Below are 19,910 nucleotides of genomic sequence, written 5' to 3'. Positions count from 1 at the left end.
AATAAATTAAATACATCTCCGCATTTTTTCTACATTTAATCACAATTAAATATATATATAAATGATTCCACCTATAATTTAGATAATTTAAAAAAAAATATTATCTAGATTTATAAATTTATATAATTTACCAAATAAGTAACAAAATACTGATCTTCGAAATAATGAAGATGGAATTTTATTATTTAAAAAAAATGGCAATTAAAATTGGTGGTTTCTAGAATGGGGGAATGAATTATTGAAGGGCTCAATTTTGCTCATGTATAATTATTATTTGGCGGTATCTATTCTTTAAAATATTGGGAATTAAACTAAAAATAAGTTACTATAATTTATAATATAAAAGTATATATATAATATCATATAAAAAAATAAATACATTTTAATTAATAAAAGTTATTCATATAATTTTTACGAAAGTCCATTTTATATTTTAAGGAAAATTTTACGAACAAAACTTATACAACTTTGGGTTTATTGAAAAATAAATCTAAATTATGCTGACAAGTTTATAAAGAGAGAACATTTTATGGATTAACTATACACAACAGTTAAAAAAGAAACTATTTACTTTTGAACGGTTCTTAAGAGAATTTAGGGGTATAAATTTAAAAGAATAATATAAAAATAAAAGTTCCTACATAAGTTTGTGGCTTCGTAAAATATAATATAAAAATATTTTCTACATAAAAATGCTATGGGTACCGGAGACCTGGGGTAGACGTTTTTTTAAAATATATTATTTTTAATATTTCATTCTTCAATCAACTTGATAAACTAATTCTTAAATTATTATCACTATATTTGGCAAGTGAAAGGTATATAATCGCGATGTAAACATATTATCTATATAAACACCGTGATTGATTTGGTTAATTGAAATCACAAGTTTATTGTAAAAAAAAATGATTTTCCCAACTCAGCCCGCGTGTGGGGTTTTGCAGACCTCTAGCGTATATATAGTATATAAATATTGTGCCCATTAAGTTAATCCCGTGAATATGGTGTGCATATGAATTAAGGAAAAAAATGTGTGCCTAATTTTCGGGGTTCTTTTTCATATTATCGATGTCGGATAAAACCATTTCTTTCACCAATTCCTTTAAGTAATTTAAAAATTAAATGTTAAGTTTTATTAATTTAAATTGTTTTCGTTTCTTCCTTTCATTTTTTTTAGCTTTTATAACCCCCCCCCCCCTTCTTTATATATATCATTCTTATAAGATTGAAAACCCATTATACCTTGAATGAAATTTTTGGTTTCCATTTCAATTCCTTTTTGGCTTTGCTACAATCTCCCAACAATAGTTCCTAATTATTGATAATAATTTTTACAAAAATGGTATTATTTTTTTGTAAGTTTTGAAAATAAAATAAAAATTTTATAATTAATTCATTATAAATTATACGCTAATGTAAAAATGCTTGATAAAATTATATAAAATCAAAAACTCCTGTCAAAATCTACATTTATCTATTATATCCAATATAACCTGAAATTAGAACGAGTTATAAAGACTTAATGTTTTTTAATATAAAAAAATTTAAAAGTACTAAAAGTTCATTCTTACTGAGTTAACAATAACAATATTTTCTATAATCAATTATAATTTGAATTCTTAAAAAATAGATGTTGGAAAAAATTTATAATTTATAAGTCTGGTAGTTGTTAAGTTTAGCTAAATAAAAATAAGAACTAAATATAAGAGGCAAATAACAGAATTTATTCTCTTCTTTCAATCATTAATTTTACCACTTCTGTAGGCCTGTAATACTTTGAATCTACTGTTATTCTTGTTATACCAGTGGATTCATCTATCCCAACTTCGTCCAAATCTTTTCCTTGCCATCTTTAATATATTTTTTTTTAAATTACACCATATAAATGGTATTACAAAAAATAAACTTGTTTTTTTTTATTAACCAATATAAAAATATAATATAAAATAATAATTTTTTTAAAAAAAAACATATTGTGTATGTTGTATTAGTATTACACATCAAATCAACTATTCACCCGACCTTTTTCGATTTTTTTAAAAATTTGTATGATGATAGTATATACACTAACTAGTAAAAATATATAATTTTAATTCTCAACTCATCTTACTTCATGAGATATGGCCATCTTTAGAAACGCGGAAATTCCAAAATACATTATATTTAATATTAAATATCTCTAAAGTATTTAAGCTAAAGACATAATTTAAATTGTATTAAATAGCTCTAAAAGAGCTCTTTAATATGATATGAAATTTATTATATTAAAAATAGATCTATTTCCAAAAACCAGAAATGGCTATAAAATAAAATTTTTTCTTTCAATCTTTTTTATAGATAGACATTATATTTCTTAATGTTTGTACAAAATCCTGGATTGGGACGAGTACTGGGCCAATAGTTATTACAATTTAAATATAAGTAGTATGGCTTAAATCCTATATTATACCAAATATAAGCATTTTTTTTAAAAAAAAGTAGGCAATATGTGAATAATAGCATTAAAATTAAAATCCTAAAAAAATCTGATTCAAATTGTTGTATTTTAAATATAACGCAAAACGCCTTAATTTGGAAGCATTATAAGGAATAAATAATAAGATTTTGTAAAAAGTAATAAAGTGACAACTATGATAATAAAAAGTGAGCTCAATAATCTCTTCACCCCAACCTAAAGATTATATTCGTCCCAAATTTCTTCTTAAATTCGATTGACCTGGCAACTCTGTGAGTGAATGATGAAGTTTAATTTTCATTGCCAGATAATTAATTATTATTGTGATCGTCAGAAATATATTTTTTAAAGATTAATTTAATCTACATATAATTAATTAAAATAATTATATTTGGCATAAAGTCAAAATTAATTCCAACAGCAAGAGCCTTCATTTTTATTGATTAATTTTACATAGCCATTAAATAAAATTAACGTATTCAATATCCAACTTATTTATTCATTTAAAAAAATTATATAACATTAATAAGCATCTTTTATTTCTTACCAAAAGAATTTAAATGTCTACAAAAGTTATTTCTATTCCAGTAAAGTGCTGTAACCCCCTTTCGAATAAAATCTCATTTAGTACGTTACGATTTTAGGGTGTTTTACGGTGAATTATATAAGTGAATTCTAGCTTATCAATTAATCAAAAAATTTGCAGCTCTTGCAGAAAATATTCAACAAATTCCATCTTACCATTCACTTCTACTATCACTATCACATTACCTTCTATTTCTAACTTATCTTCTACCTCAACTATTAGTGAAACATTTAACGTCTGAACCTGATCAACTAAGCAATAAGCCCGAATCATACACAACTTTTATTCATTCCAAATAAAATTAATTCTATTCTTGAAAAAAAGATCATTTCAATAATTTTTTATTTTTCTGATGGAACTGTTACCCAGTATAAAAACAAAAAAAACTTGGTAAACCTCTACAACCATTATAAATTTTTTGGGATCAAGTGATAATTTTTTGCAACTGCATATGGAAAAACACCTTGTGATAGTTTAGGGGTAATTACTAAGAGGTTGGCCGCTATAACAAGCCTGCCAAGTCCTTATGAAAATCATACACTAACTCCTATGGATTTATATAATTATGCGAGAATTAATCTGGAGATCAATTACATATTTGTCAGCAACGTTGAATATTAAGAATGGAAACCAATCTCAAAAATAGATTTTTAACGGCCAAACGATTTCCGGGACACAATAATATCATTCATTTATTCCAATGGAAGGAAAAATGAAGGTCAAATTTATTCTAATTCATTCGATTATTTAAAAAATATATATCCGGCCCGATCCCAAACGAATTTTCTTTTTATGTGTTTCGTAAATTACTATACATTTGTGTATTTTGGAAGTTTCGCGTTTCTAAAGATGACCATATCTCATGAAGTAAGCCGATTTGAAGAGTAAAATTTTACATTTTTATTAATTATCCCAATTTTTTAAAAATTCGAAGGGGGTCGGGTTGAGAATCGACTTTTTTTGGTTGATTTAATATGGAATACAATATATATATAGTGGCTGTTCAAAACATAAAATAATATTGAATATTAATTTAAAATTAAGAAAAAAAAACCAAATTAGGCATCCATGAAAAAATAAAGTTAAAACTTTAAAGTAAACATTGACTTTTAAGACAAATTTTTTTTAAGTATCTATATTTCTATCTTTTGTCAAGGAAATAAAAAAGGTAAAAGAATGGTTTGAAAATAAAGAATCTTAAAAATAGTGGGTAAATATTCATGTTAAAAAGATATTAAAAGGGTCAAGTTTTCGCTGTCGTCACTATTATATATATTATGTAAATAAAAGACAAATGATTATATTCAGACAAATAGCCAAATTTTTCAACATTCGCAATTTATGAGCGCAAGAATAGGTGTCATCATTATTAACTATCTATTGATCAATAGCTAGTTTTTTTGTGAGTTTAATATATTTGTAAGAAGGAAAATAGATAATATCATCTAGATTATCACTTTATATTGACTCCCACAATCTTAAAAGCTTCTTCAACGAATTCCCTAACACTGTGAGTAGACCCAGTTGATATAACGTAATCTACAGGGGTATCCCTTTGTAGCATCAACCACATGGCCTTTAAATAAAAGTAAATAATATAATCAAAGATTTCTTCCTATTTATCTATTTATTTATTTTTATCTATTTTCAATAAAATGAAATTAAAACCTCTATATAGTCCTTGGCGTGACCCCAATCCCTTTTGGAGTTCAAATTTCCTAGTTTGAATGATTGCATCTGACCTAAGCTTATTTTGGCCACAGCTCTTGTTATTTTTCGGGTTACAAAAGTTTCACCTATACATAATAGATATTTAGAAAAGGGATAATACTAAATTATTAGATCTTTTAAAATTCTATGTACGGTTAAAAAAAAGAAAAGGGAATATAATAGGGAATTCGTAAATTTTTACAAAGAATTGTATCTCAATTTTTCAAGTTCCCAATTTATCGCGAAATTACTTCGTTAAGATACAATTACTCTATCAATCTTTTAGTGAACTCTAATATAACTTAGTGCATACAATAATTTTCAGTAGAGTTGTGTAATCGGCTAATTTTGCCGACTATAAAACGGCTTAGCCGATTAAGTGAAAAAATTGGCTAAGCCTAATCACACTTAGATATGAAATCGGCTAAAACTTAATAAGTCAAAAATTCTGCATCGGCTAATCGCCCGTCAGCGTTCATGCCTGGCACTAATTATTATTTATTTATTATTTTACTTATCATTATGAAAATAGATTTATTTATTTGATGTTTTTTTAATAGAAAAAAGATGATATGCTGCTATTGTAATATTATTTTTGTTACAATTTATTAGTGATTTTTAATAAATATTATGTACTTCATTAGACTTCTGGGGCATAAGAAATGTGCCATTCCCCCTAGTTGGGCAAGGTAAAGGAATAATCACATTTTTGAGCATCATTTCTCGAAATACATTAAGAATTTTAGCCGATCATTTTTTCAATTTTACATAATCTTGGGGACAACTTTTTAATCCCTTTAGAGACTATGAGATTTATTATATGGGCCAGGCATCTAATATTATTTATACTTTTAATGTGGCGTCTTTTTTTCTGTAATTTGAGAATTTTCGAAGCCGACAGCATATTCGCGGCATTATCATGTGTTATAAATAGCACCTTATCAAATAAGTTATAATTTTTTAGGCATTCCGATATTAAATCAGCCGCATCGGTTGCTTTATGTGGATGCGGAGATGATCTGATATCAAGTAATAACTCTATCATTTTAAAATCTATGATAAAATGGGCAGTGATCGCACAGTAAGATATTCCATTCAATTCAGACCAGAGATCTGTTGTTATTGATATGTCGTTTTTAAAATACTGAAAATAATTTACAATTTTATATTGACATATTATCAAATATTTTTTCAAGCTTTTCCTTGGCAGTGGATCTTGATTCTTAACCAAATTTTGATGGATGCATTTATATTTAATAATATATTTCGGAAGTTTTCTGATTCGAATATTTTGATGGGGAGATTATCCCTTATTATAAATTTTAGTGTATTCATATTTATAATTATTTTCTGTAGATGTTATTAGTTTTCTCAATATTGATTTGTGATTTTTCCACCGCCAAGGAAAAGCTCGAAAAAATATTTGATAATATGTCAATATAAAACTGTAAATTATTTCCAGGATTTTAAAAAAGATATATCTCTAACAACTGATCTATGGTCTGGATTGAATAGCATATCGTATTGTGCAATCACTGCCCATTTTATCAAGGACTTTAAAATGATAAATATTTTACTTGATATCGTGTCTTTCCCACATCCCCATAAAGCCACCGATGCGGCTGAGGAATGCCTAAAATATCATAACTTATTTGATAAAGTGTTATTTATAACACACAATAATGTCGGCAATATATTGGCGGCTTTAAAAATTTTAAAATCGCAGAAAAAAAGACCCTTGCTAAAACCTTTAAATAATATGAGATGCCTAGCTCATATAATCAATCTTATAGTTTCTAAAGGTATTAAAAAGTTGTCCCCGAAGTTATCTAAAATAGAAAAAATGGTAACCAAACTACATCGCTCGGATAAAAGTCTTAATGAATTCCGAAAAAAGACGCGCAAAAATATGACTATTCCTTTACCTCGCTCAACTAGGTGAAATAGCTTTCTTATGTTCCAAATACATAATATTTACCATTAAAATGGTAATTGCAGAATTAAATGTTTAATCGTATATATTTTCTCAAAATAAATTTGAATATTCTTGAATAACTTATGTGTTCACTTATTAATATATTTTTTTATTTGAAGAAAATAGACGCGTTGTGCAATATTGCACAATTGTATATAGAAGATTGTGATATGTTGTTTGAAGATGTAAATATTTTATAACAAATAGAATATTTTCTATCACATTTCTAGCTTCTGACGATGGAGGTTTTTTAGTTATAAAATTTTTTAAAATAAATATTAAAAGGTAAGCTCTGAAAAAATGCCAACAATTAACATTAGTTCGGAATATTTGGACAGTATACTTGAATATTTGCTACTTTATGAAGCTTTGAATATACCTTCTTGTATTAGAGAGGCCATTCAAAGCATAGTAATATATTTAAAAATTTAATAATTTCCCTATGTGCATATGTACATATGTACCATGCTCAATTGAACTTGAAGCAAGAACCTTTTTCTCTAACACGACTTAAAAGTTTTCAGGGTTAAAAAAAATCGCTTAACCTTCTAAGTTCAGTAAGAATAAAATCATGGTTGATCAGTTTGGAGCTGGCCAAGGTTAAATAAGTGTGTTAGCACTCATACAGTCGGTTCTTACTCCTGTGGGAAAAAAATTTATATCGCCACAGTCTCGTGAAAATGTGTCTAAAATAATGATCTCAAACCAATGTATAATAAATTATTGGTAGAGGGAGAAAAAAAAAGATGAATATAAAAGGTTTGATAATAACAATCAACCTCTCCTAGGGCTTTCGTGATTAAACAGAATCCCATTACAGGCGAACATATTGTAAGCTTCTCTGTAATTAACCGTGATCCAATAGGCGTATAATTTGGACACTCCTTTTTTAATGATATAAAAAAACAAAAACTTTTTAAAATATATTTTATTGGGCGGGGAAGGGGGATTATCAATTCCATGTGTTTCTATTCCCTTCCCCTCTCAAAACTTGGTGCGACTTATGAAGTCTTGGTATATAATTATAATTTATAAGTGGTCTTTCTAATCCTTTATAACTTCCTTTCCTCTAAAAAATAATATATCAAGATAAGGTCCTCTTTAACTACTACAAATGTTTATTTTTTTGAAAATTAATATAATAATTATTATAATAAAAAAAATATAAATTTTTAAAAAATGAGGGTTTCGCAAATTTTTACTACTACAAAGGTATTTGTATTTAGAAACAATTTCCGAAAAATTTGCCTAAGCCTTTATATAACTATCTAGTATAACGAGACTTTGACTCACCGTAAGGGGACCTTGGGTAAAAGGGCGTGAGCTCGTTTTGAGGAACTTCTAAAACTTTACCGTACATTTCGCTGGTCGAGGCCTGGTACAACTTGGTATATTGACCGAGCCCGCAAATCCTCACCGCGTCCAACAATCTCAAACAACCTAACCCGTTCACATCGGCAGTGTATTCACTCAGTTCGAAGGATACCTTTTTTTAATAAAAAGGAGATATAATAACTTCATTCATTTATTCAATTATAAAATTTTTATATCTAAATTCGTTTAATTATCCCCCCCCCCTCCATATTTGTTTTTATGCATACTTTTTTATATACTTGTTGGTTATTTATCGAGTTAACATAATATATGTGATCTTGAAATGTCGTGGTGTAGTTTTAAAAACCCTCAAATCAGGTCGATTAATAAAAACGGTCAGATTGAGATTATAACCAAAATGATATCATGTAAGCCTTTTATTTCTCATAGATGACAGAAAGGTTTTGACATTCATTTGCCAAATCTCCAGGCGGCATACATAATATTATTTCGGCTATCTGGGGCATTTTTAAAAATCCATGGTGATTTGGAATCTCTCAATTTTATACAATTCATCCGATTTCACCGAAAATGCATTAACCAGCATGTCTAAACTATACTCATTCTATAAACTTCGGACAATTTTTGGCCATAAACTTTTAGCGTATTATTTAATTTTTATACGAAAAATACATCTATATATAAAAAAAAGGGATGGAAATTAAAAGTATTAACAACAGTTAAAATTGTCTAAAATTCTCGGGCGGGTATTGTACACGTTAGAAAAACATTTTCGATCAAATCAGATTATTCGGATTTAAAAAATCGCTCTCAATAAATGACTTGAGAGATACCTAATCCCAATACGATATTTATTTATTTTTAATTGAATTAGGGTCATATTTATTATTTAGTTATTAATACTCTTAACCTAGACTGGTGATTTCTTCCATAATATGGCTTAAAAAATTTACACACATTGAAGTCCGCCAATGAGAGACATTTAAACGAGATGTCTTTCAATGGGCGTCCGCTATAGCCAATGAGATTGACTACAGCTGACTTCAATATATGTAAACTTTTTCTTCAGTCTAGATCAGAATTACTGTCATTCCTATATATATATATTAAGTAAATTTTGATAAATATTAGTTTCTGAGTGTGAATTAATATTTCTTTTTTCCTCTTCGTATTCATTTTGAAAAAGGGGGGGGGGGCAAAACTTAATTCTTTCATACTCACCTTTGATTTTTCCGTTAATTTATCTTTTCCTTTTCTCATTCTATAAATTTCCTATTTACACTTAAAAATCTATTATTTAGCATATCTGCATAATCAGTAAATTGGCATATCGATTAATTATAGTTAGTCAATTGACTTTACGCCAATTAAATAAATTATAAAATCACTCAAAATGTTGATGATCAAATAGCCCGAAATTTATAGGACATGTTATTCTGTACCAGAGTTGTTAAAAGAAACTTTTCATGGCCTAAATCTAGGTAATAAATATACGAATTTTTACAAAATAATTCTAATATATTTTTTTTTATAATCATGTAAGGTAGGTAGTCAAAATTGAAAATCGATTGTTAAAACTCAGTGATGTGAACTAACATTTTTTATTTATTTTATTTTGGTATTTTTATAAACATACAATTTAATATCAAAAAATATGTAAAATAAAATTGTATCCAAACGTTTCTATAAAATGTATCTACAAATACAGGGTAAAAATGTATCTAAATAACATTTTTTTTATCTAGATACTATAATAACTTTTATATACTCTTGGAATACATTTTCGGCAAAACTAAATTTTAAAATGTTGTTTTTATTTACGAACTTTATATTGCGTCAAATATTTAAAGCGCTTTTTAAATTTCTATAATCTAATTTTTTCGGAAGTGTATTTAAGTTGAGTAAAATATCCATACTATAAATTTCAAAACAATTTAGTAAGTAAGTCCTAAATGATGGGATAGTTTCACATTTTTATTATAAATATCCTAAACTTTGATTTGAAAAAAATATATAAAATTTTAAACATCAAAATATACATTTAACTAAAAAAAATTTTAAGAGTATGAGTTTGCATGCTGAATTGACTTTAACATGATATAATTTTAATATATTTCAATTATTTCATTCTTTGCACACTACACTCAAATTAAACTCTAAAAAAACCCCTCCCCTTTTCGTGGGTAAAGGCCACTCCACCCCCTTTTCGGGCTAGTTATTTATATTCTAAAGAATATGTTACTTTATACTATTCCCATCTTTACTTTTGGACAAACTTAGGATAGGATTAGTGATTTATTAAATAATTAAGCATTATCCTATTCACTTATTATCTCTTATAAATTCAACAAATCTTAAAAAAAAATTAAAATATTTGATACGGTTATAATAATTAAATTTTTTTTTCATAATGTTCCAACTCCCAATCCTCAAAAATTAAATCTTTCGTGGTTTATCAAATCTAAGCATATATAATTTTTCAAATTCTGAATACATTTTTTTTTACAGATTGAAATATACAATAGTTATAAAAAAAAAATAACCTTGACGTGACTCTGGGCAGCGAGATTGTAAATTTCATTCGGCTTGATTTGACTGATGATGCTTACCAGACAAGTGCTGTCCATCAGATCACCGTAATGCAAATGAAATCTGTCTAATTTTACGATAAATAAAAAAAAAAAAAATTTCAAGTTTAAAAAGATATCATTCTAATAATATTGATAAGAAATTTATAAATTCATGTGTGTCAAAGGAGGGATTGAAATCTTCAATATTATATTGCGTTTTTGAGGTTTATAATAAACTATTTCATTTAGAAATATATTCCTTTTTTTAAATGTTAAGCTAATACGTGTCTAGTCTTTGTGTCACCCATGAGGAAATTCTTCAGGCTTCCGTAATATTTTTATGGATAAAATATTGAGTTAGCCGTTTTTAAAAATCGGCTCAAATCAAGCCATTATAACAAACATTAGACTAGGCAACTTAAAATTTTTTGCCCATTGTAGGGATAGAACCCTGTGTGTTCAATATTAATTCATATTTAAACACGAAACCAACCCGTCACAAATATTTTAATATATTTCTAGAGAGGTCTCAGCATTATTAGCTAGGGAGAGGGGGTACTGGACTTAACCTTCCCTAGATAGGAATTTCGCACATGTATGATGTCTTATGTAAATTTTTATTCAACGTGAATTATAAGGTAATCGAATAAATAATTTATTCAAAATGTTATCAATTGTAATTTCATTATTTTTACAAAAAAAAAGTTTTTTCTTTCATCTCTCGGAGTGAATGGACTAATGATAATTTTTTTTTTAAAAAACAACATTTTAAATTTTAAAATTCTTAAAAATTATAGTGGCTAAATTATATTATTATTATAGTGTTCTATTTGACTAAATTTCGAATTTATTCTTCCGAAGAACGAATATGAACTTACATTTTTACTATGTACTTCTTCTTTTTCTTTTAAACACTCAAAATTAATTTTATCGGGTTTTTGCTTTAATGTAAAAAGTGGTGTAAACCCACTCCCCTAAGGATATGATCTTGACCCTAACTCATTATTGACAAGAATCAATTTAAGCATTTAGTAAAATCTCTTTTAAACTTATCTGAGTTATGGATCCATTTTGGGTATTCAGAAATTTAAAAGATTGTTTTGTTGGACATTTTGGCGAACGTTAACCAATTTCTGGACAACTACTAAAAGCCGGGGATAATATATCAAGGGCAGGTTCAGACCCAAAATTTGGCAATTTTAAAAAAAAAATTGATAAAATTCGCGCATTTTCGCCAGAAAAATATTGCCTTAGCCTCGAGATTTGGCCAATAGATGTCCAAAACCTTTGTGCATATACGAGTAAAATCTTTAGACTTGCGTAATTTTCTTCTGGATAAAAAATTGAGTTAGCCGTTTTTACAAATCAGCTTAAAAACACTTAGTGAGTGTGAATTTTTTTTATTTACAACACGATACCATTTGGTAACCTTTAAAATTTAGACCCTCCAACGCGTTACACATTGACCTAAGTTTTTAGTTTACGAATTTCTAGGTATCGGACCAAATAAAATATTTTTAAATGTCTCGGTAACAATCAACGAGTAAAAACGTAACAAACCAATAAAAATATAGTAACGCCTTACAAAGACGCATTGTTATCCCCCCCCCAATGGTGAGCCACTGCATTAGTGTTGAAAACAATAATTAATTGGAGTAACGCGTTACTTTTTACATTACTCGTTACTTTACATTATTTATTAGATCAACGTTTAATTTTTAGATTAATATATATTAATTAAAACAAATAAAAAACTGATTTTTTAAAAAACTGTAAATCGTTTTATTTTTCATGTTACGTTTATTAGTCAATCGAATGTCATCAATTATATCAGAGATCTTCAGCACCTATTGAATGTAACGGGAATAGTAACGAGCAACGTTATGGGTAACGCCTCCATAATAATAACGCAACATGTAACAACGTTTACGTTTGTCAACCCCCCCCCCACCAACCCACAAAAAACAGTTGTCTTGGCATTCAAAACCCATTTTTTTATCACAATAAAATTTTTAAAAAAATAAACGAAAAAAAGAAATATATTAACAAACAAAAAAAAATAGAAATCATAATACTGCTTTCAATGTGAGCTTTTTTGTCTCCGTATAAGTGATGTATTCTCCCGGTATTGAATGAACTGGATCTACGCATAATACCATGAACCTATGATATTTTTTTTTAAAATATAATCAAATTTCTATTATACATTTTTTTTTATCGATGCGCGAAATATGTAGGTATATGGTATAATTATAACCAAGTTTGAGTATTTTCATTATAATAAGGAAGTGAAATTATTATGAAAAATAATAATATCCCCCTTTATGTTAGTTAGTTATAAATAAATAAATTTACAAAAAAATTATTTTTAGTCTACATTTGGTTAAATTAGTTTCGTTTTTATTATCATTCGTTAAAAATTTTTTTAACTTTAATAATAAAAAAATCAATTTAAACGATTTTGTCCAGCTATTAGCATTGCCAATATAAAACTTTTTAAAAATAATTGTTATTTCTGTTAGATTGTTATATCTAAAAAAAAAAATTTACATTAATTTAATTTATTTTTTTCTATAAAAGGATTTTTGCTTTTTTTTTCCCCATCCCTTTTGACAATTTTAATATAATTCTAATCGTCTTTTAAACGTAATTAATTTTCTAAACTCACTTAAGTAGTTTTTGTTAAACGGCTCGATTTATCAGATTTTAGATTAAAATTTTAGACAAAATAATATTGGGTAGGTCTCTAGATTTCGCTAATAGATGTCCAAACCTTTTTGCCTTCTATGAGTAAATTCTCCAGGCTTGCGTAATATTTTTTTGATAGAGTCGTTTAACAAGACTACACCAGTTTATTTAACCTAATTGTAGCATTTACCCGTGTTCCCAAAGGTAGGCAATAATTAAGTTAAAAATGCGATTTAAATGTTAATAAATGGTAATCGTTAATTGAAAAGGTTTATAGAAGAGACAAGGAAATAAGTTAATCTAATCTAGCTAAGGCGATAAACTGTAAATAAACTTTATTTTTAAATGATCATTAATATACTTACTTCATATCCTTTTCCAATGAGGAACTCTGACAGATACGAACCATCCTAAATATAAAACAATTTTTTTTTTGTTTTTTAAATTTGAAATATAAAATAAATTATATAATAAATAGTTGGATGATCAATTTTAATTTAAATGATATACTCCGATTTTTACATCATGCCAATGCCAAACATATAATAATACCTAGACTAACGGTGCATTCATAATAATGCATTTGAACGCTTCGTTGAATGCAAATCAGATGGACCCGACATTTTGGTAACCAATATAGTAGATTATTCTAAGGTTAAAAACAACTATTAAATTGATAGCTTGCTTCCTTATTATCTCGCTGATCAGGCAATTCTTTAATTAAATTTGCGTCAGACATCGGAATAAATTAGTCTCTCGTTTAAAATTTCCAATAATGATATGGGTAATCAAAATGGCGTCCCCAGCTGTTTTCATTTGATGTACATTTTTAATGAATGCATCGTCAGTCTAGGTATTGTTATATGTTCATTGGCCAATGCCAAAAAAAAAGAAAATTAACAGAGCTAAAAATTATTTATAAAAATATAATAACGTGATAGTAGGAATAAGCATGGGAGATAATTTTTCAAGCCCGATCCGAAATAAAAATTATTTTTCCGCCCGGTCCTTAAATTTAATTTTTTTTATTGTAAAAAACATTCTACAAATAAAAAAAAAACGTTAGTGCCATTGTTTCTTGCAAGAATTTTAAAATATATCAATTTATTTGACAAAATGCAATGGTATAATAATTTAAAATTTAAGCCCTACCCGGCCAGGAATTTTTTAAAAAATATTAGGCCCGACCAAGCCCGATCGGCCAGGCCGTGATTTGCAGATTCTCTAATATATACTACTATATTAAATATGAATATATTATATATATACTAGAAAAAATCTTGATTTTAATGGAAATTTCCGTTTGTTTCCAGCATTTTCTATAGATGCTCCTACACATTTAACTTTCAAAACAATATACATGGCAGGGTAATGAAAAAAAATTTGAAAGTATTTTTTCTTTGAGTATCGAAGAATTTTTAAATTAACTTTTGTATTTTAAATATTTAAAAAAAATACGAAATTGAAGTCTTATCTGCTTATTTTGCCTGGAAAAATATTAAAAATTCAGCCCACGCCCACAATTTAATTAAAAATTTTTACGCCCACGCCCACAATTTAATTAAAAAATTTTTACCCGCCCACCATCCGCCCAATGTTGAAAATATTTTAGAAACCCCGACCATGCCCGTCCGATATATGGGCGGGAGGGCTGACCTCTAATTTTACATTTAAAAATTTACGCATACATTTTTTTTGTCAAAAAAAGTTATATATAAAATATGCATCGTTTAAACTGATATTGTTAAAAGGCTCGTTTTGAGCCGATTTTTAAAAGCGGCTAACTAATATGCAACCTGGAAGATTTTGCTCAAAGATGGCACAAATGTTTTGATATCTATTCGCGAAATCTCGAGGATTAGGTAATATTTTCCTGGATAAAATATTAAGTTAGCCAAAAAATTGTCTCAAATCGGGCCATTCAACAATACTAGTCCATTTTTGGATTGGGGAGGGGGGGAGAGGGGATCTTGATCTACATCCCGCCCTATGATGACTCCATAATAAGTGACCAAACCATTACAAATATTTTGATAAATGTCACTCAGTTTAGGGTAAGTCTTAAATCATCCAATAAAATTTAGGGGTGCAGCCAAATGTTTCCACCCCTTTGGAAAAATTTTGATTAGGTTTAAGGATATCTTAGACACAATTTAAATTAACCAACATCTCTATAAGCACACTGTGAAAAAGATTAACGCACTCCAGTCCGTATTACCCTTGAAAAAGCAAAATCCAATTCCCCACTATAATAATTAGCAATTCTAACCACCATCTTGTTGATAATTCTCTAAACTGACCTTATTCCATCAACAAAAAACAACTATAAATCCTTATGATTTCAGAAAATCAAGACAGCTAAGCATCTGTATAAAAAAATTCATAAAATTTAATAACAAAAAATCAAATTTGGGATAAATAAATTTATATCAAAATATATTCCGGCCTGTGAAGTAATTTTCTTGTGTCATAATTTATTATAATATTTATATATCACTTGTGATTATTTTTCATTATTTCTTTCTTTAATTTTCTAACATCTTTCACAAATTTTGAATAGATTTGGCCACTCATACCACATATTATTTAGTTTTAGATTATTCACGGGATAAATTATAAAAAATGTCGTTTTTAAATGATTAAATCCCAAAGTGTTCTCTTAAAAAAATAATAATTTTTCATCCTTGATTGTGAATTAGGCTTTTCAGTTTGAATATTTTTTTTGTAATATATTTTATATTTTTAGATTCTCCTTTAGTTAGTTGGGGAGTGGGTATTCAACTTGAAATCATAAAATGATTTTTCTAAACTTGAATTTATACTGATGTAGCCATTTTTTCTAAATGAGTACTTTAAGATATCTATGTTATAATACAATCTTTTTAGTAAATGATAATACACATTATGGAAATTTATTTTTTAAACATTCAGAAAATGTGTCTGAGTGAAGTGGGTTGAAAGAAAATTCAAGTATACATTATAATGATAAACAAAAAAAAAGTTATTCAAGGAACTCTAAGATAAATGGTGATAATATTAATTAATAATGTTTAAAGTATATAGGATTTTTGTTTAAATTATTGAAACATTCCAAAACAATTTTTTTATCATGTTCCTTTAATATTATAAAAATTGTATGCCCCAGTTGACCAAACCCCATATAATATTTATGGCCTAAAATCAAATAAAAAAGATATTCAATAAATTTAAAAGGTTAAAAGAATATTTCAAAATTTATTAATGTGAAAAGGTATAAACATTGATAAAAAATTGATAGTTTTTATTAAAATTTTTTAAAAATATCTTTATTTATTATCACTAGTTTAAAAAAATCATTTATATTCCTATATTACTTGTCCAGTCACACCCGTTATTAATGCAACTTTCTTGTTAATGTTTTCATTGGGCAGATTGTTATAAAGTGAATCACCATTAATTTTATTATGTCCATTTGTTGTAGGGTCCATTGTGTATTTTTAACTATAATGTAATTTTTAAATAAATAAAAATAATTGTAAAGTATAAAAATGAAATTTTGAAATGCGTTTTCAAACATCAAATGATAAGTTTATAAATAATAGTTTACGTGAAGAAAATTATAATAATTTTTTTTGATTATAAAAACAAATATTATTTTTAAAAATTTTCATATATCTATATTATTTCATAAATACAATGAATTGCATACCTATCAGAATTTTTGAAAATGATAAGATATGAATGTTTGATTAAACGTGTCCTAAATAATCTACAATTTATTCGTGTCAAAATAAATAAACAAGACATTATATTTACACAACTTACTTATTCACATTTGTTATATAAATATAAAATTTGAATTGAAAAGGTGATAAAAAAAATCATATATTAATTCTAAAATTAAAGTTTTCTAAGAATATTTGAATGATACGAGTTCAATTTTATTTAATTTAGAATAAATCAAAGTTGCGAGTTTAATTTAATTTAAGTTATTTTAAAATTTTTATGTCCATTTTAAAACTAAAATATCATGCTTATATATAACAATTTACATATTAATATTATAATTTATATAAAAAAAATCAATCTTCACAATTTATAAAAAAAAAAAATCAATTTATATAAACATAAAAAAAAACAATTTAAAAGTTAGTATTAATAGGTCATATCAACAAAAATAATTCTTATATAAGCATAATGTATATCAAAACGCGAATTTCCAAATTTGATTTTGTCATTTATCATTTGAGTTTATTTAGTTTTACCTTTTTTAATGGCTGCACAGCTTTTAGCCATTTATTTTGATCCCTTGAGTTTTTTAAAATTATTTGTGTAGTTTAAAATTTTGTACAATTTTATGAATATTCTAACAGTTTTCTAATAAATTTTAAATATTTTTAAAAAAATGGCTTTAATTATATATAAGTTAATATATTTAATATAAATATAATTATGGGATAATATTATATATCGGATCGGTCAATATTTAATGTTTTTAAAATTAAAAGGCTTAATACCATGCTCTTGTACCACATCAGGGGTTTGCTACGACTATGCTGCAAGGGTTTATGAATATTGTATTTTACTATACATCACACCAAACTCATTACATTTTATAAAATCGAAAAGACACTTAGGGCTAAGCTAATAAGTATCTTTTATTCACCCAAATACAAGTTTCAGGTTAAATCCTAATTCAAAGCGATTATGATAAATACTATATTTTACGTTACCAGATCCAATACATTCAATAAAAACTTATAGTGATACTTTTTTACTTCATTGTGCAGGTTTAGCCATAATACAAAGCTCGTGAACTGCATTAGTGGTTAGCGCATGGCTATGCTACAAAGATAAGAGTTAATATTCGATTATGAAAAATGTTATATTTTATTATTGTGAACTATACAAATTAAACTAAAAACCGATAAAAAATAAAATAAAATATGTGATTATTTGATTCATCATTTTTATTGAATATATACTCTTAATATATATATACTTTAAAAGAAAATTCTGATTTAATTTTTAATAATAATATCATTTATTTGATCCAAAAAAATATATGAGTTAATATTTTCTTCACAATATAAATTAATCTTCATAAGAGATTAGATTTCATTTTCGATAAAATAATCCATATATATCTTAAGAATTTTGATACTCCCTATTTTGCGGGATTTCAGCCCCCTTTTTCCGGTTTTCGGTCGAGGTTTTTATGTTGATATATTTTACCTTTTTAATTTATGCAACTCTGAACAATTATTCTGAATTTCATATTTTATAATTTTTTATGCACATGAAAGCAAAACATTACAAGATATTCCCAATGATAATATTTTTTAATACAAAATAATTCTCCATTTATTGCAATTAGATTGTGGATATAAAAATATTTTGTGTCTAAAGAATTACAAGTTACATTAATTAATTCATGTATTGCCTCAATTGATAATGGTTTTTAAACCAAGCAAGGCAGTTTCTTAACTACCTACATTGAAAAAAGGTCATAAAACTAATGTAATGTTTTATAACTATTTTAGAAAATGTTTTGTAGAATGGACTGATAAGAAAAATTATGTAGGCCTAAACAAATTAATAATTATCGAATAAATAGCTAATCCAAATCATAAAATTATATGTTGGTTAGAACTTCTCTTGGATGACATTTTGCAATCTAAATAGTTAATCAAGATAATAATTTGAGGTATTAAATTTCTAAAAGATTATCTTCCATTTATAATGATATATAAATGACTAAACAGTTGACCATTATTGCTTGTCGAAATTATGCAATCAAATGCTCTCAGCTGCAGGAATAATAATCTTAAATTACATAGCCACACAAATAATAGATTCTGGTTAATTTTCAGTTTTAGCCATGATACCACATATCACTCCCAAAAACATATCAGAATATAATGTGTTAGATAAATTAATAAAACAAAAATACTACAAATCTTTAGAAGAAATAATTATGACAATATATTGAAGCCTTGAGTTATCTACAAGGTAGAGATTCCATATTAGAAATGAATAATTTAGTGACTAGAAAATAAGGTCGAGTAGTGATATTATGAAAGTAATTAATATTTTATATATTATCAGCACCTCTTTATGTCTTAAAATAATAGTATCCAAAATATACTTTTATTTAAAATTTTATTCAAAACTGTTTTTCAAATAAGAAAAAAAAAATTATATTGAGAAAATGCATAAGAAATATTCTTAATCATTAAAATTAATCTTAAGTAATCATAAGTTATATTGAAAAAATGCATAAGAAATATTCTTAAATCATTAAAATGAATCCTAAGTAATCATATTTATAAAGTTCAGTTATATTAAGAAATTATATATCAAATTTTCTAATTAAATTTTATTAATAGGTATAACTTTAAAATAAATAATACATTGCTACATAAAATACTCTTAATATAAAATATGATTAAAACAATGTCTGATATATTAAAATTACTTGCATCTGATATAAGAATTGCATATAATGTGGTAGATGATAATAAAAATTTCTTGCATCTGATATAAGAATTGCATATAATCTGATAGATGATAATAAAAATTTCTTGCATCTGATATAAGAATTGCATATAA

The 19,910-nt window shown here is 26.2% G+C and overlaps 1 protein-coding gene across 2 annotated transcripts; it reads right to left on the bottom strand.

Annotated features, from left to right (window-relative positions):
* LOC135925154 (GDP-mannose 4,6 dehydratase-like) lies at positions 1-17,039 on the bottom strand. Of its 2 annotated transcripts, XM_065460357.1 has the most exons (12): positions 17,008-17,039; positions 16,673-16,799; positions 13,685-13,729; positions 12,707-12,794; positions 10,605-10,717; positions 8,020-8,212; positions 7,506-7,610; positions 4,710-4,837; positions 4,499-4,617; positions 1,754-1,850; positions 1,243-1,311; positions 2-1,100 (listed from the first exon to the last, which is right to left on the bottom strand). In XM_065460357.1, exons 2-12 carry the CDS (start codon positions 16,784-16,786, stop codon positions 1,038-1,040), a joined length of 1,134 nt encoding a protein of 377 aa, XP_065316429.1. In that variant the 5' UTR covers positions 16,787-16,799; positions 17,008-17,039; the 3' UTR covers positions 2-1,037. The 2 variants fall into 2 exon arrangements, with proteins under 2 accessions (XP_065316430.1, XP_065316429.1); XM_065460358.1 differs by lacking the exon at positions 17,008-17,039 and having other exon boundaries at positions 1-1,100.
* Positions 17,040-19,910: the final 2,871 nt, after the last annotated feature.

This window comes from Gordionus sp. m RMFG-2023, chromosome 2, assembly GCF_954871325.1.
Source record: "Gordionus sp. m RMFG-2023 chromosome 2, tfGorSpeb1-WG-v2, whole genome shotgun sequence".
NCBI lineage: Eukaryota > Metazoa > Nematomorpha > Gordioida > Chordodea > Parachordodidae > Gordionus > Gordionus sp. m RMFG-2023.
This window is presented reverse-complemented; position numbering and strand designations above follow the sequence as displayed.

Bases quoted from the DNA above. Each gene is read 5' to 3' on its own strand.
- LOC135925154 (XM_065460357.1), bottom strand. From the start codon at position 16,786: ATGGACCCTACAACAAATGGACATAATAAAATTAATGGTGATTCACTT. The intron at 10,718-12,706 runs GTATTATGATTT...TCGTAAAATTAG, and splicing joins AAAAGCTCACATTGAAAGCA to ACAGATTTCATTTGCATTAC. The intron at 7,611-8,019 runs GTGAGTCAAAGT...TCATTAAAAAAG, and splicing joins TTACCCAAGGTCCCCTTACG to GAGTGTCCAAATTATACGCC.